The sequence below is a fragment of the Strongyloides ratti genome (genome assembly GCF_001040885.1).
Source record: "Strongyloides ratti genome assembly S_ratti_ED321, chromosome : 2".
NCBI classification, from domain to species: domain Eukaryota; kingdom Metazoa; phylum Nematoda; class Chromadorea; order Rhabditida; family Strongyloididae; genus Strongyloides; species Strongyloides ratti.
In genome coordinates, this window is record NC_037308.1 from 3,538,259 (window position 1) to 3,559,475 (window position 21,217).

The following is a 21,217-nucleotide window of genomic DNA, read 5'->3' on the forward strand; positions in this document are numbered from 1 at the left end:
ATGTAAAATAAAATTAGTCTAAATTATGAAAATTTCATTAAAATAAATTTTTGAAACCACAAATTCTAAAAATTTTTTAAAACAGTTACACATCTTGATTTCAAAAAAAGTAATTATATATCAAAAATAAGTTTGTTAAAAATTACTTAATTAATTAGATAAAAGCTGGATTGTACAAAAAAAATATTACTAAGAGTATATCTTCTCCATCAATTTAATGGTCATGGAAAAATTTCCAGAATATAGTGTAAATAAAATGATTATGTGCTTGCCACGACCAGTTATTTTTGTTATATTTATACAATTTAGCAACAATTTGATCCAGAAGATCCACTTCCTCCACTGTTTGGAGCATTTGGTGATGATGGTGAATGTTGAGGTCCTAGTTTAATACCATTTGCCTCATTATTAATATCAAAGATACCTTCTTGTATCTTACGATATATTTCTTTAGCAGTATCAATAAAAGAATCCTCTACACTTACAGCAGTTTTTGCAGATGTTTCCATAAAAATCAAACCATGTTCACGTGCAAAAGCTTCACCTTCTTCTTTTTTAACTTCTCTACGTGCTTCAAGATCACTTTTATTTCCAATAAGCATAATAACCATATTTGAATTTGAATGTTGACGAGCATCTTCGAGCCATGAAGTTAGATGATTAAATGTATCTCTTCTTGTGATATCATAAACAAGAAGAGCACCTGCAGCTCCACGGTAATAAGATCTTGTTATAGAACGGAAAGATTCTTGACCTGCTGTATCCCATATTTGAAGTTTTATTTGCTTTCCATCAATAGTTATCATACGTGCACCAAATTCAACACCAATAGTTAAATCATGAACTGGTTGAAAACGCTTATCAGTAAATTGAAGAAGTAAACATGATTTCCCTACTCCTGTGTCACCAATAATAATATATTTAAAAAGATAGGAATAAGACATAATGGACTACAAAAAATAATCTGAAAATTGTTATATCAATATAAAAATGTAAAAAGTATACAATTTTCAACATGTCACGCGATATGTTATTTTAAATGAACATTAGAATACATCAACACGTGAGTGTTTCCCATTGATTAGATTCTTCGAGTATTAAATCAATTTAAAAAAAATTTTTTTTCAACATAAAAATAGATAACATTTATCTTTTTTTTTACATGGGTATACAAATAAAAATCTCATTAAAAGTAATATCCAACTAACTATATCATGTGTATGTATATTCTCTATACATAATGAAAGAAGAAATAATAACAAATTCTATTGGAAAGATACACCAAGTTAGTTTATATATTAGAAATGCTTAATATAAACTAGCATATATTCTGTAACTCATTTTCATGTACCCCTAGCCATGAGGCTATATATAGGAAAAAGCGATTAACCATATATGAAAACAAAAATGGCCAGTCGATATACGATAGAAAAGGCATATTTTGACACGTGTACTACAGCTTCGTATTTAAAAAAGAATTAAATTAATTAAAATAAAATTTGTAGATATCTACAATCATTTGGTATTAATACTTTATAATTTTTAAATGTATAAAGTTGTTTAGATAAGAGAAAAAAAAAAACAACTTAATTAAAAAGAATTAAAAAAAGCATAAAAATAAACTTTAATCAATCATATTGAATAGACAAAATAATTTTATATTAGTATTGTGGTATTTTATTTGGTGAAAAATGTTTGATTGGTACAAACTCATAAACAGTGTAGAAAAGTTATCTTTAATGAACTTTTATATGTAAAGAACATAAAAAAAAAATAGTTTTATTGAAATGGAAAGTTTGAAAAATTTTTGCTCATGACAAACTAATTTTTTCATAAACAATAATTTTGTGAATGTTGAAATTTAATTATACTTATTATAAAAAAAAAATAGTTGTACAATAAAAAAATTTGATAAATCATGTTTAAGAAATGTTTTATCAAATTCATATATACTTAAATACATATATATATTTCCTAGTAAAGACTAAATAGACATTGAATTTTTTTTTTTGTAGAACAAATTTATACATAGTTGATAAAATTTTAAATATACTAGATGTATAAAATATTTAAGAAGAATATTTAATGTTTGCTTAAGGAACCATATAATCTAATAATAATCTAATTACATCCTTTTTTAAAGATGGCATGATAAATATTTATTTTGTGAATACTAATAGTTGGATAAAACAATATAAAACCTTTTATTTTAATCAAAAAGTATTTATTTAAAATGTTGAAGAAAGTAAACAATAAATATCTGTATGAAAAATATTTTATAGGAAATAAAAATTATTTAGTATGGAACTAAAATGTTTTATTTTAATGATAAAGTTTAAATTTCATTAAACAAATTATGAAATGGTTGATAAATGATTACCATTAAATTTTTTGCTATAATAAAAAAAATATATATAATTAAATTATATTATTTTATAAAATAAATTAAAATTTATAACATTATTTCAAAATATTTGTTATTTTGTAACATATCTTATTTATATGAATTATACATTAATCATTATAAATATAATAACTATTACACCATTTGCCCTTCAAAGTATAAGGTAGTTAATAAATATTAAAAATAACTATATTTTATGATAATATTTGTATAAGAAAGAAAATACTCTTTAGAAAAAAAGTTAATAATTTGATACTATAAAGTTAGTATAAGATAGATTCATAAAATAGAAGTTTATGTATAACAAAAAGATATAAACATTGTGGTAAGTCGTATACATTTTGTTTACGAATTTATTAATAATTTAGTATCTTGTATTTTAAATTTAATACTTTTACAAATATTATTCTTTATAAAATACAAAAAGCGAAAGTTATATTTGAAAGACTTACTGGTTTACTATATACTTTTTTCTTGTTATATAACGAAAAAATATTTTATAGACACAGATGGATTCTAATAATATTCAAGAGGGTAGTGTATCACCAGATAATGAAACAATAAATGTTTCACATGACGACCATGTTGTGATTAATTTACATGTAAGTTATTATATTTTTTTATTTATTAATAAAAATTAATTATAAAGGAATCACAATCTGAAACTTCTCGAAATGGTAATAAATAATATGATATAAAACAATTTTTTTATTTGTATCAGCTGTTTTTATATCCTATAAATCTTTACTGTTTATAATTAAATTATTTTAATATTTTAGAATTATCATTAGCTGAGGGTATCCATGATTATGATGAAGAAAATGGTGAGTTTACACATAATGCCAATTCATTTTCAAATATTTCATCCAAAACATCAAGTGAAACTAAACTTAATCAAGAAATGTGGCTTAGCAATTATTTAAATTATATACAAAAAGGTAATTTTTTCTATAACTTTTTTTTTATTATTATTATTTTTATTATATATTTTATAGATCAAGTAACAGAAAGAACAATTAGACTTAATATTAATAATATATCTTATTTCTCTAAAAAAGTATTTACTCCATTTGCTAAAATATGTAATATTCCTTGGAGATTAACTGCAAAAACAGAATGTTCTAAAAGGACAAATGAGAAAAAATTTTTTTCTGCTTATATTGAATGTAATCCAGATAGTGAGTCATGTTTATGGTCTTGTTCAGCAAATGTTACACTAAGAATACTTTCAACAAATCCTAACGATCCTCATATTGTAAAAAGTTTTTATAATAATTTTAATTATACCTCGAACAATTGGGGATTTCCTGGATTAGTTGAATGGGATAAATTAATTGATAGCAATAAAGGTTATACTACAGGTGATAAACTAGTTCTTGAAGCTACAATATCTGTAAAAAATATAACAGGTATTAAACAGGTTAAAACTTATGATTTTACACAAACTCAAAATTTAACAAGTGACACATTTATGAATGTAGATGGAATAAATATTAAAGTTAATAAAGATTACTTATCATTATATAGTCCTGTATTTAAAGCAATGTTTTATTCAAATTTTGCAGAATCAACTATGGAAACTATTACCATAAAAGATGTTAATATTGATCAATTTATTGAATTATTAGAAGTTATTTATCCATCTCATAAACCTATTTCAACGGTTAACGTTGAATTTTTGTTAGAATTAAGTGATCGATTTGAAATATCATATGTTTTAAATCAATGTGAAAAATTTTTGATTAAGACAAATGAAATACCAATTATTTCAAAACTTGCATGGTCTGATGCTTATTGCCTATCTAATTTACAAGATGCGTGTATGTCAAATTTTAAAAAAGTTTCTGATTTAAAAAATTTAAAAGATACTAAAGAATATACAAATTTATCAAATTCAACAAAAGCTGCTTTATTAGAGAAAATGCTTAAATTATTATAATTATTTTATCTATTTTAAATAAAGATTAAGTATTATTAATTTACACAGCAAAAAAAAAATTTATTTTTTTTTAGTCAGATTCACTACCAGTTCTACATTCAGCCATTATTTTACCTTCATATATTGGTAAAATTGTTGAATCATCAGAAATAAGTACATACTGATATGGTGTAGAATCTTCTTCACAAGGAGTTTTAAAATAAAATTGTTGTTTTGTTTTAGAGGAAATTGATAAATATTTACGAAAATCACGAAAGGTTATTGTTTTTTTGGAAGCATAACAAATATATGGAGCAGGACTATCTTTAGATTTATAACCAATTGTAATATATTTTTCTTTATCTTTTAATTGTCTTGGTAATGAAAAATATTCTTTATTTACTTTTTTTCCACTTGATTTTTCAAATTCATCATGTTTATTTTCAGTAAACATTTCCCTGGCTTTTTTAAAAATAGCAGATTTTGGTAAATTGTTAAATCTTTTATTGCTACTAAAATTTGAACCCGTTGTCATTGAACAAAAACCACTTGTATCATCTGCATAAACATTCTCAGTTTCATGGTCTTTCTTAAATCTGTCCAATGTCTGATTAATATTGAATAGATTGTAATGCTTTGTTTTTGAATGACCATGTGTTAATGTGGCAGAATGTCGATGATAGGACAATGAAGTATTTAATTGTGGTGGTGGTGCAAAACCATTATGGCCATATGGAGATGATAAGGTTTGATTTATGATGGGTAAATTTTTTTGTTGAAATAATGATTCTGAAGGTCGTTCTGGTGAGGTACTACTTGAAAATCTATTATTTAATTTTCCTTTTATGGAATGATTCATTGGACTATCTTGAGAAGATGATGGTTTAGAAGCATCGTTTTCAAGTTTTTGCTTTAAATAATTATCAATGTCTTCATCTTCATCAAATTGATTAATAGAATCATTAAGAAGTAAATGAATTTTATTTGTAGTTTCAATATCTTTGAAACGATCATCTAAATAATTAACTTTTTCCTTTTTCTTTTTTAAAGAATTTAATTTTTCAATTAAAACCATTGAAAAAATTTTTCTTCCTTCAGCTGTATCATGTCTAAATATTTTATCAAAATTTCTTACAATTTGTGTTTGAGGAAAAATAGATGTACTGGGATTAACTCTTATATGTTCTTCTTGAATTGCTAATAATTTTTTTTTCTCTAATTTTTCATTATTTTTTGATTCATTTGCATCAGAACTAAATGAAGAACTATATGTTGAATCTTTTTGTGATGTTGTAACTTGACATGCATAAGGAAACTTATGAACAGGTGGAAATAATTTATTAACAGTTTCTTCACCAAGTGATTTATCATTTTTTCTTAACAATAATTCTGCCGCAGCATTCGACAAAACAGATGATGGAGAATATTGTAAATTTGAAAATGAATTATTTGTGTTTTGGGGAGGTAAATGATTACTACTATTTGAAGGTACAGAACGTTTAACTTTTCGTGTCATTGTAAATGTTGGATTAGAACATCTCATTAAAGTATAACTATCTGAATCAATATCTTTCATAGATATTTGATTAAAATAATTTATAAATTCTTCAGAAACAACAAAATTAGCATGTTGTTGGCGTAGGTATCTATCAACATAACGATAACAATTATCAAATAAATTTATATCTGAAGGAAATGTTAAATTTTTTATAATTAAACCAAGTTGTTCACGTTGTGATTTTGGTATAAATTGACATAAACCATCATCAATTTTTAGATATCTTCTATAAATTTGACGAGCTAATTCTATAGATCGTATATCTCCTTTTATTACCATATCCTTATAAGCAACAATTGCAAAATGAAGATAAATTGGATGAATACTATTTTGATGGTCATTTTTCATCCATGTTGTAAATAACTGTAAAACAAATATACATAAAATTTATGTAATATCTTACATTTACAGCGTTTCCATCATTAAGTACATTTTCTAAACATTCTGTCCATTTAATTCTTGCATCTTGAAAAAACATTTTCAAAAAAAAGAAATGAAAATATGAATAAATTAATAAAATAGTAATATTATGTTAATAATAGTAGTATAAAAATATAATTAATGATAAAAGAAACTAAAAAATTGACATAATGATATAAAGTAATAAACTCATTTAAGAAATAAATTGATAAGAGTTTTTTTTTTTTTAATAATATAATAATAATAATATAACTGATAAAAAATCACTTAAAATATAAAATATATTAAAAAAAAAGTATTTAAGAAACAAACTATAAATTATTTAAAATACCAAATTAAAATTGTAACATAAAAGGTGAAATGATACATTTTGATAAATGAGCGATTTCTATCATCAAAAAAAAGACAAAGAAATTGTCTATAAGAATACAATTTAATAGTAAAATAAATTGTACTCCAACTCCAAATATAGTTATTTTGTCGGTTTTAACAAAGGAAACCTATAGTGAACAAATTAAATACAACTTCAAGAAATTATAAATACGTATATGATGTTACAAGAAAAGTAGAATATCGTCTCTACTTTAGCATATCTCTTCGTTAAATATTTCATCTTTTAAAAGATCAAAAGACTAGCCGCAACTATAATAGTGAATGATAAGCTAATTTAGAAGTCTTTATGAAAATATATATTATGAAATTTATATTTATGCCTTTAAACAGTTAACTTTAAGTTTAAAACGAGAAATAGTTATATAAGTTATACATTTTGTTAATAGATAAAAATATTAAGTGTAGCGGTAAGATCAAAGAAACAGAGGTATTGAAAAATATTTTATTATGATGATAAAAAAATTTAATATATGATAGATTAAATTTTTAAGATATAGTATCTAGTTGTTTCTTAATTTTAAATAATAATAATATTTTTTTTATGGCACTTAATAATATGACAATATTATTATATGATGAGGATTTTTTTTTTCTAACTTTAATACATAATTTCTTTTGAATATTATTTATTTACATTGACCATTCATCAAAAATATTTTTTTTTTAAATACTACATTTTTTACTAGAAATAAATTAATGGATATATATTTTTATTATATGTTTTAAAAGTATTTATAAAATATAATGGCATATTTATATTATCTAAAAAAAAATATATATATTCTTAACATTTGATATGTTTTAAATATATTGTATATACTATTCCCATTTGTATTGTAACTCAGTTATCGAGATTAATAAAAACCTATAATATAATAATGAAAAAAAAAAAAAAAGTTTTCTTCCTAAATGTCATATTATTTGTTATTTTAAAAATAAAGTAAAACAAAATAAAAATCTATTTATTTAAAAAAAAAAATTATAAATGGATTATTACTTTTTCTATATAATAATAATAATATTTTTAATTATATATATATTTTGTTAAATAATATAAATTAAATAAAGAAAACATAATATATATCAATGTTGTCGCTTTACTGATAGACTAAGAATTATATATTAAATCGTTTTGTTAATGGCAAACATTTGTTAAATATTTAAATATTACTTTACTTTAAAGTGCAAACTTTAGAAATAAAATGGCAAAATTGTTATCAATATAATAATAAATTAAAATTATAAAATTTATTAACATTTATTTCTTTATAAAAATTAATATTTTAACATATGGTTTTTCTAGAAATTTTATATTAAAAAAAAAAAAAAACTCTCTTATATTATCAAATTAAAAAATATAAATAAAAGTTTTTGTTTAAAACGCATAAGATTAACATCGAAACAATGGTATTAAATTGTGTAAAATTTTTTCTTTCTACAAAATGATTGATGAGTTGAATTGATAAATTGACTTTACTTTCTTGAAATAAAAACTATTTTACCCATATGGTTATGTTGATGGAATATTATTTATGTCATTATAATCATTGAACCAATACAAAGAAGAATATTTTACGAAACTTTTTGATTTTAAAAAATATTTTTTAATATATATATATATATATGTTATTTAAATTAATTAATTAAGAAAGCTTATATATTAAATATAATTATATACCTATTACTTTATGTAATAACGATGACCTAGTATAAAAATCAATGTAATTAAAATTATGATCATTATATTTAATATATCATTATTTATTTATATATCTTATATTATTTATGCAAAAAGAAATGATAAGATAATTAAAAATATATTAATAGTTAAGTATTGATTTTCAAAAATCATAAAAGAAATTTATGGTGAATTATTTTAATATTTTTTTTTATCATTCTGATATAATCAAAAATCTTATCACTATTTAAATATTATATTTGTATATGTATTATATAATATTATTTAAATCACTATTTTTATGTGTATTTTAAAATAAAATACAATCACTTTATAATAAATGACAAAATTAAATTTATTTTTATATTATTTTATTTAACTATAGTGGATTATATTAAAACAAAATTTAACTTTTATATTATTTATAAATGTACATAGAAAAACTAAATTGTTATACAGTAATATAATATTTTAAAGTATATTTCATTATTTAATTCTTTTCATATTCACCTCATTTGTATATAAAAGTAAAATTTTTATCGGTGACTATTTATATGTGTCTGACGCGATAAAACTAAAAGCTATCTCAATGTACATAACTTTTATTAATATTTTCATTCTTAAACATTTACTTTATTATATAATATTTTTTAGATATATAAAATTATAATATTTTAATAATTTTATTTTTTTTTATAGATATTTATTTCTCTTTTTTGGGAAGAAATCAATGATTTCTAAATAAATCAAAATTTCAGATCTTCATATTATTTTACAAATATGGTTTTTTTTTTTTCAATAAATAAATTTTATATAAAAATATTATCAACAAAAACAACAAAAAAAATAGTATAATTTAAAAATAAATAAATAGAAGATAGAATGTTTGCCGGTGACTTGTATATAAAACAATTTTCAATATTTTTTTAAACGATAACTAATACATATCCATTGTACATAGACATTTTTATTTTATCATTTTGTATAATAAATTGAGTGATCTGATGTATTTTTTTTTTATCTTTATATTTCTTTGTTATACATAATTTTTAATGTAAATTAAAATGTTATTTATAGAAACATATTATATAATTACAATTATAACATATTATTTAATAGTTTATCTAATATATTAAAATAACATAATAAAATATTTTTATATTTAAAAAAAAAGTTAAAATAAGAAATTTAAAATTGTTGGTTTTTTTTTAGTGAAAATAATTTAATTATAAAAATTATATTTAATATTTTTAGCATATTACAAGTATGATGACGTCTTATAAAATATATAAAAATAACTATTTAATTTATCTAGATAATTTGTAAAAAAAAAAAGAAGAAGAAAACATTTCGTCACATAAAATAAATATATCTATGTAATAAAATATTTTGAAAATTTTTCGTACTTAAACATTCTTTTACATATTTTATTAACTTTTTATAATAATACTTTTCAAGTAAAACATAATTTTATTAATTAAATATTTATAATATATTCTCTTTGTAATACCATATTTAATTATTATAAACATAATTTATCATTAATTTATCGTTGCAAATTATATTTATCATAATAATAAATATGTAATTTTATTTTAATAAGGATGTAATTAAAATAAATTATATTATAAAATATCTTTATTTTATTAACATATACTTTAAGACTATTTTTTTAATAATTATTATTTGCAAAATATAATTTTATTACATTGTTTACTATTTATATTTTATTTAAAATAAAATATTTTATGACGAATGTCATTGTTTTGACAAAACTTAATAAAGATTTGAAAGCATAAGCTAAAGTTGTAATTGTTGAAAAAGATTTTAAGATGTTTAGAATGGAATATAATAAATTATCAAGGGATTATGAAGATGAAAAGATGCCTTAGGGAAAAGATAACATAGATCTTTTTAAAAAATAAAAATGATATTTATAGTTTATATGTAGAATTAATAAAAATTTCAAAATTATTGAATTTTTACAATGTAAAGTACATTATTTTTGTATATTAAAAATAGAAAAATAATTTTCCAATGAAATATTAAAAGAAATTTATATATTTTAAATAATTTTAAGATATAAAAAAAAAATTATATAAAAAATATCAAATTTTATATTAATATTTGTACATAAGACAAAATAAATTACTAACTTCTTGTTTTATTCATTGAAAAATATTTTGTTTTAAATTAATATATATTAAAATTTAATTTATTCCAATAAATATATTTATTTCAATAAAAATCAAAAGTTATAAATTCTTTTTAAAAATATGTTAGATAAAAATTTAAATATATAATGTCTTACTTTGATATTTGTGGACAATAGTCACTCATTAAATTGTATGTCAGAAAATAATTATATATATTTTCAAAAATTTTTTCAATGTCCATTCAAAAAGTTCCTAAAAATGTATCAAAAATTATGGGAACATGTCTTATTTTAAAGCCAATTATGGTTGCACCTACTTTTGAACTTAAAGAATCTATTTATAATACTTTTTATCAAGGTTTATATAAATTAAAAGTTGAAAAAAATTTTTCAAAAGGAAAATTAATTAATGGTGCAAATAAGGTAAATAAATATTTAATTTTTTTTAGTTAAAAAAAATTTATTATAGGCAATCATTTCATCAGCACAATGTATAAAAGATCAAAAATGGGATGATTTTTCAAATATTGCTAAAAGTAATGTAATTAAAGATTTGGTAGAAGCAATGAATAAGAAAAGTGATGAAGATAAGGAATCATTAGAAAAATTATTGAATGCTGCAAGTTTTGAGGAAAATATTAGTAAAACATTTATTATTTCAACAAATTTTAGTGTTCAAAATTTAATTGATATGGATGAAAAATCGGAAACAGATTTTCATACAACATTTGTATCATATATAAGAAATTCTGAAAATCCAAAGAATCAATATTTTTGTAATATTAATATATCAAGAAGAGTTGTTCCTTTAGGTAAATGGAAAATCACAGGAGTAAACTTTTTTGATAATAATTTTGTTAAACATTTTATTTAGTTCTTATTTATCTTTAGTTATATTATATATATTAGATATTTTGTTAATTCATATTATTTTATTTACTATCAAAATTTTTACTAGTATTATTACATTTAATTATAATAATATTTATACGAATATAGCAGGAACTTGTTTTTATAAATATATATATATTTTTTATAATGTTACCAAAAGATTATAATTTTTTCCATATTTGACTACCATTTATAAAAATAGCTTGTGGTGAAAGTGCTTCGTTGTTACTACTTATACTTTTAATAATATTTGTCATATTAACTGTTACTTTATTTCCTTTATCATCATCAAGTACAACTAAAATTTCATTAGACTTTGTTTCATTAACATTTTTACATTCTTTAGAAATATTTTCATTAATGTATTGATTTGTTATAATTTGATTATTAGAAGAACCTCTTAAATTATATGGAACAAAGCTATCAGTTATAATATCTTCAGATTCATTAGCAACAGCTGTATTAAAGTCAAAATCAGAAGATTTTTTGGTAGATTGAAGGCAATTATTTATTTGACCATTAGAAGCTGTAGAAATAGTTTTTAAAGAAGATGGTCCTGTATTTGATTTAGTTGTTTTTAGTAAAGTTCTTTTGTCTTTTAATGTTGAAAGAGATTCAGCTGTTTTGACAACTTTGTTATTAACCATTTCATTCATATTAAAAAATTTTCCATTCATTTTTTTCAAATTATTTTGATCATGTTTTTGATAATTTTTTTTTTCGTTATTATGAATTTGCATATCATAAAATCTAGGAATTTTGGGTGATTCAACTTTTATTACGGGTTTTTTATTTTTTTCACTAATATTTGTATAACATAATTCAACCATATCACTTTTTAAAGGCATAATTTTTTTGTTGTCATTTTGATATAAAATATTTGTACATGGAACAAAATTAGAAGGAGTATTTGTTACTTTGCATGTATATGGAAACATAGAAACATCATCATTAAATAAGGGATTATCAATACCACTATCAATATCAATAAATCTATTACGGTTTCTACTAGGTGCTAAAGTATAAACATTTTCATTTGATTGACTCTTATTTTCAATATTTTGTGATAAATTTTGTGTATTTGCAAATGAACTAGCTGTTGAACACATTGATGTTCTCGGCATTGAATTATTTCTGCTCGCTTCTAAAGTAGAATTTTTTTGATTTAATTTCTGATTTTTTCTATCTTTGCGTGTATCACGCTTCTTTGAAGAAGAACATTGTGAACAAGTTTTACAATTATTTTCATATACCTTTTCAAATGATTTATCTATAATTTTCATATTCTCACTTGTTACATGTTTACATTTACAACTTTTTTGTTTACTTTTTAATATCTCTATTGCAGTTAAAGTTGAATTTCCAGAAACGGAAGTTAAACTTCTTTGATTTATAGGAGTAGATACCTTACTACAAACTTGAAGTTGATCTTCAAAGATATGTCTTTGCGATTTCTTTTTAGTCGCTAATTGAGGAATTGAAGTATTTGTAAACATGCTAAGATTAGTTTTATGTTTACTGCTTTTTTCATTAACATTATCAGAACTTATTACTGAAGGAGGAGTCACATCTAAGTTATATGAACCATTATTTATTGGTACAAAAATAGTCTTCTTTTTTCCTTTAGGTGTTCCAAGATTCAAATTTTCATAAGATTGTGATTTTTCAATAGAAGCACAATTATTACCATTGTATAAATTAATATCACGATTTAAAGCATTTTGATTCAATGTTTCATTAGCATATGTATCTTTAACATTTAATGTTGGCTTGATATCATCTATTGGAGCAAGATAAACAGATACAGGTTTTCTTTTTGGTGCAACATTAATATCAGATTCTTTGCTTGAATTTATTAATTTATTTTTTTCATTTTTGATTGTTTTTTCTGCAATAATCTTGTCTGTTAACTTTAAAATAATCTCTTCTACAGATTCAAATGCTTTGGTATTCTAAAATAAATTATTTTAAATAAATTAATAATAAAACAAACATTTGTTTTTGATGAATCAACGGGTTGATCATTTACTTTCTTAACATTCATATTTTTATCTTTTATAACAGAACTATCATTTTGAGAAGATTTATGAGTTGATAATAAATTTTTATTCTCCTCTTCACTCTTACTATTTTTTTGGACCATTAAATTTATTAAAATATTGACTTTTAATGTTTAAATGTAAAAATATATAAAGAATAAAATTTTGAATATAAGATTTAAAAATTAATAATTTTGTGGTGGAACAAATGGGTATAGTTAAATAAAAAAAATTATCCATCATTCTCAAATTATTTTTTCCTTAATTAAATCATATAATAATAACACATTTAAAAAAAATTATTATTTATTGTTATACTAAACAAGATTTTCAATAAGATACAATAGGTTTTTTTTTTCTAAAATATAAAATCATGAGTATATAAAAGATTGATATTTTTTTAATAAAAATAAAAAATGATTTACATTAATTATTATTTTATATTTATCTTTTTTTTATTAAATATTTTATCAAATGCCAAAAATAATAATACTGTAAAGGGTAAGTTGTATAATATAATATAAAATAAATTATTTTATTAGTGAAACGAGTAGTTCATACACCAAAATTTGATGTTTATAATCCATTCTTCAATTTTAATTTAACTCTTGCTTTACAAGATCTTTTTCTTGGAATTCTTATTAATACAGGAGCAGAAAAAGTAACATATATGAAACAAATTAAACAATGGAATGGACCTATTGGTGTAGGAATTAATATGCTTAATGAAGATATTATATCAAGTACATCACATTGTATTTATTGTAATTTGAAAAGTGTTAATAATTTAAACAATCGACTTGCAGCATATTTTTTTTATAAATATTCAAAGATAAAAAATTTTCAAAGTAAAGTAAAAAAGTTTTTTAATAATATAGATTGTAAAAATAAGAAAACTCTTTATATAGCTTGTAAAAAAAGTCAATTAAAAATAAAAAACAAAAGCAATAGTTTACTTAATTATCCACAAAATGCTATGAAAAATAAGATTAAAAAACTTAGTCAAAGTAGTTATACTATATTCCTTGAACCTGGTCAATATTTTAGTGATTTCTTTGAACGCAAAGTACGTTATCTTGCTGAAGAGCATCTAACAAATAACAAAAAAAATGTTCTTATTATAAGAAATTTTGAAATATTAACTTCATCAAAAATTCGTCCTAACAATAAAAAAGTACTAGAACAATTAATTAAAAATGATACTGCATTTGAAATTGATCAAAATGATTTCATAGTAACTCATCAAACTCCAAAATTACGTCAATGGTTTGAAACAAATGATTCATTTATTGGTTCACTTCAATTTGAAAAATCTTATGATAATATTTATTGGGATCCAATAGTTGTCCTTCCAAAAATTGCCCCTCCTTTTGATGAAGAATTCCCATATCCTTTTGATACAGATACACAACATGTAAGTCTAATTTTATGTAAAACAAATTATCTTCTATATAAATGTTACTTTTAGAAACGTGAATTATGTAGAGCAAATTTTCGCTTCCTTGTTGTAAATGATGTATTTGTTTACCAATATGCAAATACAAAACTTGAAAATAAATTACATTCTAATTCAAATGAATCATTACTTTTAAGACAAAAAATGTTTATAGCACAGAAAAAATTCAACAATCGTATGAATAAATTATATCCCGAAACAAAGAATACTTGTTTTACTTAATATATACTCTAAAATTGACTTCAAAATTATATAGAAATAGATAAGATTTTAATAGTGATTAATATTTATAAACGACAAACATATATTTTTCCAAAAATAATTAAGAATCTTTCTAAATAATTTTATATTAAAAAGTTTATTTTAAAAAAAAAAACGTTATTATATTAACTTTCTTATTTAAACCTTTCCGTAAAATTATTATAATCTTTTAGTTATAATAATAAAATATTTATTTCTTATAATAGGTTTATATTTTCGTTAGTGAAGTCTCTAAAACAAGAAAATTTATTTATATTAAAAAAAACTATTCTAATGTCAAAATTTATTTTCACCAAATGATTAATTCAGATTTGAATAAAAAGCAAAAGCTTTAACAAGATAATAAAATTAAAACGTCTAATTTTAATGATAAAGTATTATACATTAACACAATTTATTAGAGAAGCTGAATTTCACAAAAATTTTGGTCGTTTGATAGGAAAATTTCTTCGTAAAGCAAATATATTAGAATGGTTTACATCAAATTCTTTTTTACGCTGATCAGAGTTTTCTTTTTTGTTAGTTTCTTTAACCAGTTTCTCTAAAATTTCTTTGCTATCAAAAGAAGAAACACTTACATCAAACTCTGATCTTTTTGGCGTTTTAAAATTTGGTAGATAAATATCACTTACTTTAGGATTTACGTTTTTACTTAAACATTTATCAGAGTCTGATTTTATTTGCGAAAACATGTCAAATCCCATTGATGCTTTATCATGATTTCCACTATCATAAAATAAATTAAGTAATTCTTCTATTTTTTCATCTGACATAGTATCTAAAGAGCTCAATTTATTTTTAAGCGTATTTAACAAATTATTTTTATCATAAATTTGTTTTTGTAATCTTAACTTTTCTTCAATCAAAGATTTCTGTTGCATTCTTGATTCATTTATTAATTCTTTTAATTTTTCATTTTCTTTTAGTGTTGTATTCAAAATGTTTACTACATTAACAGAATTACTGTCAGTTAAATATTTATCCAAAATATTTACATTACATGACATATTACCTTTTGAAATTTTCTTATAAAATTCACACAACTTCAACCTGCCATTCATTTTTTCATTTTCTTTTTTAAGATTATAATAATCAGTAATTACAGATGACAATGTCTCTATCTCTTTATCTTTATTTTCAAGTTCCTTATTTTTAGAATTTATAATTATGTTCATTTCTTTTATTTCTTCTAAATGATAATTTATTTCTGTCTTTAAAGTCTCACATAGATTTCCAAGTTCTTCTATTCGAGTTTCTAAAATATTTTCAACCATATCATCAATTTCGGATGTAGAAGTTTGTGGTACATTTTTATCAAAATAATCAAAAAACAACTTTGACACTTCAGAAAGAGTACACTTTTTACGACAATTTGGACAACTTTTTGCTTCCTTAAAAATATTTCAAATCTTAATATATTCTACTTACATTGACCCACTTTGAAACACATGCTGAATGAAAAACATGTCCACATGGTAAAACAGCACTGTCACCTTGAATTAATTTTGAAGCACATATTACACATTGTGGAGCAAAGTGCATTCTATTAGATTGATAAGTGGATGAAACAAGATGTATAAATTAGATTTATCTTAGAAATCACAAATAATCTCAAACAGAAAAGTTTGGAAAAAAAATTTCACTATATTTAGCCTTGATTTGACATACCTAAATATACTTGTAGTTGCAATTAGAACTATGTAATATTTATATAATAAAATATCTTTAAAGAAATCATTTGAAAATTTATTATCTAGAAAAATCACTTCCATTGTAATATCTATAGTGATAAATAGAAAAAAAAAATAATATTCAGCTTCAGTAGAAACAATTTTATAACAATAAATATTATGCAAAAAAAAATATTTCATAACTAAAAAAAACACTTAATAATAAGCATTTTATAATAAAAAAATTTCATAATTTTTCATTTATTGCATATAAAATATAAAAAAAAAATGATTCTATTAGAATTGGAAAGTACCCTGAAATCGTTTTGATTTTACATTCTATCTGAAAGTTGTTTCATTACTTTTTCATTATATAAAATTAAAATATTTTTTACATTAAATTTTAAATTGTTGTTAAAGAATTTTTATACAGAAATAGGGAACTCTTTTAGAGTCACTGGTGTAATGAATTAATAAAAATTCAAATAAATAATGTATTAAAAAAGTTTTAGAAAAATTTTTTTACAAAAATAACCAAAATTATACATTTTTATTTAATAATCAAATTTTCAAAAAAAATTTTTTTTACATACGTGACAATAAAATTAAGCAATTGTTAATTATATTAAAAATTCATTCTATTTCAAAGACTATTGAATGACTACAATGGCATATTTAAATTTAATAAAAAGTTTTTTTTATCATAATTTTAAATGTATAGTTGGCAATCTAGAACTACTTTTAAATAGAAATCGAATGAAATTAGTCCCATATTCATAGGCTAAATATTTATTAAGATACTGAAAAGTCGGGAACAATGAATATTTTTGAAAAATTTTCGCCTTTGTTCATATCTTGCTTCAAAATCATGATAAATAAAATCAGATTTCTGCAATCGTCTTTTTATGAGTTTTCAAGTGGGGTCTACCTTCAAAATTTTTTTATATCTTTAAGTACTTGCGAGATATAAAAAAATGGTGACAATGGATTACGCGCGAAAAAATACCAGGCACAGTAATTCAAGAACGGTTGAAAATTTAAAAATCTTTTCAACGTAGGGTATACCTAAAATCACGAATGAAGCACAGCGCATCCAATTTCATAGATCTGTGACTTCATTAACTTGAGTTATCACTAAATTCTTAGAACTTTATTTGGAACATATTTCTTATCACAACTTCATTTTTAGAAGTCCTATAAAGATATGAATAGGCTTAATGAATTTCTCGTAAAAAATTGATCTAGAATAAAGTATTTATTTTTAAAATTTACAATATTATCATGGAAGTCAAGATTTAAAAAAAATATTCCACAATTTCGCCTCTCAACTTTGAAACCCTATAACTCCTGAAGTTTTAATTTTAGAATATTGTTGATTATATTCAAAATTCATCCCATTTCAAGGGCTATCGAATGACTATAGTAGCATATTCAAATTCCAAAAAAAGTTGGTTTTCTTTGTTCACATTTTTAGAGGTAAAGTCGGAAATCTAGAAAATTTTCAGCCAATTTTAATATCTCTGAAATTAATAATGCTATAGCTTTGAAAATTTATAATCTAGACCATCTTTTGAATAGAAATCGAATGAAACTAGTCCCATCTTCATAGGATGAGTATTTGCTGAGATACTGAAAAGTCGGGAACAATGAATATTTTAGAAAAATTTCCGCCTTTAGTCATATCTCGCTTCAAAATGAAGATAATTGCAGTCAGATTTCTGCAATCGTCTTCTAATGAGTTTTCATGTGGGGTCTACCTTCAAAAATTTTTTATACCTTCAACCGCTTTTGAGATATAAAAAAATGGTGACAATGGATTACGCGCGAAAAATATCCAAGTTTCATATCTCAAGAACGGTTAAAAATTTAAAAATGTTTTCAACGTAGGGTATACATTAAATCAAGAAAGAAGCACAGCGCAACAAATTTCATGGACATATGACTTCATTAACTTGAGTTATCGCTAGATTCTTAAAACTTTTTTCTAAACATATTTCTTATCATAACTTCATTTTTAGAAGTCCTATAAAGATGTAAATAGGCTGAATGAATTTGTTGTAAAAAATTAGTCTAGAATAAAGTATTTATTTTAAAAATTTTTCATTGCATCATGGAAGTTGAGATTTGCAAAAAAATATTCCCCAATTTCGCCCTTCAACTTTGAATCCTTATAACTCCTGAAGTTTCAATTTTAGAATATTGTTGATTATATTCAAAATTCATCCTGTCTCAAGGGCTATCGAATGAATATAGTAGCATATTCAAATTCCAAAAAAAGTTGCTCTTTTTTGTTCACAGTTTTCGAGGTAAAATCAGAAATCTAGAAAATTTTCAGCCAATTTTTATATCTCTGAAAATAATAATGTTACAGCTATAAAAAATTATAATTCTAGACCTACTTTTAAATAGAAATCGAATGAAATTAGTCCCATCTTCATAGGGTCATTATTTGCTGAGATACTGAAAAGTCGGGAACAATGAATATTTTAGAAAAATTTCCGCCTTTGTTCATATTTTGCTTCAAAATTATGATAAATAAAATCAGATTTCTGCAATCGTCTTCTTATGAGTTTTCAAGTGGGGTCTACCTTCAAAATTTTTTTATATCTTTAAGTACTTTCGTGATATAAAAAAATGGTGACAATGGATTACGCGCGAAAAAGTACCAAGTTTCATATCTCAAGAACGGCTGAAAATTTTAAAATTTTTTCAACGTAGGGTATACCTAAAATCACAAATGAAGTACAGCGCATCCGATTTCATAGACCTGTGACTTCATTAACTTGAGTTATCACTAAATTCTTAAAACTTTGTTTTGAGCATATTTCTTATTATAACTTCATTTTTAGAAGTCCTATAAAGATGAAAATAGGCTTAATGAATTTCTCGTAAAAAAGTGATCTAGAAAAAAGTATTTATTTTCAAAATTTACAATATTATCATAAAAATCGAAATTTAAAAAAATTATTCCAAAATTTCGCCCCTCAACTTTGAATCCCTATAACTCCTGAAGTTTCAATTTTCGAATATTGTTGATTATATTCAAAATTCATCCTGTCTCAAGGGCTATCGAATGAATATAGTAGCATATTCAAATTCCAAAAAAAGTTGTTCATTTTTGGTTGCATTTTTAGAGGTAAAATCATAAATCTAGAAAATTTTCAGCCAATTTCTGAATCTCTGAAAATAATAATGTTACAGCTATAAAAATTAATATTCTAGACCTACTTTTGAATAGAAATCGAATGAAACTAGTCTCATCTTCATGGGATCATAATTTGCTGAGATACTGAAAAGTCGGGAACAATGAATATTTTAGAAAAATTTTCGCCTTTGGTCATATCTCGCTTAAAAATAAAGATAACAACAATCAGATTTTTGCAATCGTCTTCTAATGAGTTTTCAAGTGGGGTCTACCTTCAAAATTTTTTTATATCTTTAAGTACTTGCGAGATATAAAAAAATGGTGACAATGGATTACGCGCGAAAAAATACCAAGTTTCATATCTCAAGAACGGTTGAAAATTTTAAAATCTTTTCAACGTAGGATATACCTTAATTTATAAAAGTAGCACAGCGCATCCAATTTTATAGACCTGTGACTTCATTAACTTGAGTTATCACTAAATTCTTTAAACTTTATTTTGAAAATATTTCTTATCATATCTTAATTTTTAGAAGTCCTATAAAAATAAGAATAGGCTTAATGAACTTCTCGTCAAAAAATGATCTAGAATAGACTATTTATTTTTAAAATTTACAATTTTATCATAAAAATCAAGATTTAAAAAAAATATTCCACAATTTCTCCCTTCAACTTTGAATCCCTATAACTCCTGAAGTTTCAATTTTCGAATATTGTTGATTATATTCAAAATTTATCCTATTTCAAGGGCTATCGAATGACTATAGTAGCATGTTCAATTTCCAAAAAAAAAATTTTAATTTTTCCTTATTTAATTTTTGTTATAGTATAAAAAATTTTAACTACGTCAGTAACACTAAGTTAGTCCCAGGAATAGTTTTCAAATTTTTTTTTTTTGAATATCAAAAGAATCTTTAACTCATTTGATTATCCTTTGAAAATTAAAAATTTCCATATAAATCATAGATATAGTAAAATTCAATATTTGTGATAAAGTAGATATTTTAAATTTAAAAGAATGATTCTGATTTAGATTTTCACGATATATTCATTGAAACTAATCTCATTTTTAAAGAAAGTTTTAAACTCGAGATATAGTAAGAAACACATTTAAAAAACAATTTCAAGAACGTGCTCATAACTCAGATGAAACAACTTATAGAAACATAAAATTTGATGCTCTTTTAAGTTTTTCTATATATTTATTATTTTTTGTGGAACAATATTTG

General features: G+C 21.9%; 7 protein-coding genes across 7 annotated transcripts; 3 read left to right on the top strand and 4 right to left on the bottom strand.

The window, feature by feature from the left end:
* Positions 1 to 305: 305 nt before the first annotated feature.
* Positions 306 to 944, bottom strand: SRAE_2000112100 (Ras-related protein Rab-2B; the record flags this gene model as incomplete). The annotated part of the gene is made up of 1 exon (XM_024652036.1): positions 306 to 944. One exon carries the CDS (start codon positions 942 to 944, stop codon positions 306 to 308), a length of 639 nt encoding a protein of 212 aa, XP_024505653.1.
* Positions 945 to 2,913: 1,969 nt separating this feature from the next.
* SRAE_2000112200 (BTB/POZ-like domain and MATH domain and TRAF-like domain and BTB/POZ fold domain and BTB/POZ domain-containing protein) lies at positions 2,914 to 4,343 on the top strand (the record flags this gene model as incomplete). Its single annotated transcript, XM_024652037.1, has 4 exons — positions 2,914 to 3,006; positions 3,054 to 3,081; positions 3,184 to 3,342; positions 3,400 to 4,343. 4 exons carry the CDS (start codon positions 2,914 to 2,916, stop codon positions 4,341 to 4,343), a joined length of 1,224 nt encoding a protein of 407 aa, XP_024505654.1.
* Positions 4,344 to 4,413: 70 nt separating this feature from the next.
* Positions 4,414 to 6,358, bottom strand: SRAE_2000112300 (DIX domain and Regulator of G protein signalling superfamily domain and Regulator of G-protein signalling, domain 1-containing protein; the record flags this gene model as incomplete). Its single annotated transcript, XM_024652038.1, has 2 exons — positions 4,414 to 6,243; positions 6,284 to 6,358. 2 exons carry the CDS (start codon positions 6,356 to 6,358, stop codon positions 4,414 to 4,416), a joined length of 1,905 nt encoding a protein of 634 aa, XP_024505655.1.
* A 4,402-nt stretch (positions 6,359 to 10,760) lies between these two features.
* On the top strand, positions 10,761 to 11,216 carry SRAE_2000112400 (Hypothetical protein; the record flags this gene model as incomplete). The annotated part of the gene is made up of 3 exons (XM_024652039.1): positions 10,761 to 10,949; positions 10,996 to 11,145; positions 11,199 to 11,216. 3 exons carry the CDS (start codon positions 10,761 to 10,763, stop codon positions 11,214 to 11,216), a joined length of 357 nt encoding a protein of 118 aa, XP_024505656.1.
* A 362-nt stretch (positions 11,217 to 11,578) lies between these two features.
* Positions 11,579 to 13,560, bottom strand: SRAE_2000112500 (Hypothetical protein; the record flags this gene model as incomplete). The annotated part of the gene is made up of 2 exons (XM_024652040.1): positions 11,579 to 13,369; positions 13,411 to 13,560. 2 exons carry the CDS (start codon positions 13,558 to 13,560, stop codon positions 11,579 to 11,581), a joined length of 1,941 nt encoding a protein of 646 aa, XP_024505657.1.
* Positions 13,561 to 13,872: 312 nt separating this feature from the next.
* On the top strand, positions 13,873 to 15,134 carry SRAE_2000112600 (N-acetyllactosaminide beta-1,3-N-acetylglucosaminyltransferase; the record flags this gene model as incomplete). Its single annotated transcript, XM_024652042.1, has 3 exons — positions 13,873 to 13,957; positions 13,999 to 14,870; positions 14,925 to 15,134. The coding sequence occupies 3 exons, from the start codon at positions 13,873 to 13,875 to the stop codon at positions 15,132 to 15,134; spliced, it is 1,167 nt and encodes a 388-aa protein (XP_024505658.1).
* A 452-nt stretch (positions 15,135 to 15,586) lies between these two features.
* Positions 15,587 to 16,715, bottom strand: SRAE_2000112700 (E3 ubiquitin-protein ligase TRAIP; the record flags this gene model as incomplete). Its single annotated transcript, XM_024652043.1, has 2 exons — positions 15,587 to 16,564; positions 16,602 to 16,715. The coding sequence occupies 2 exons, from the start codon at positions 16,713 to 16,715 to the stop codon at positions 15,587 to 15,589; spliced, it is 1,092 nt and encodes a 363-aa protein (XP_024505659.1).
* Positions 16,716 to 21,217: the final 4,502 nt, after the last annotated feature.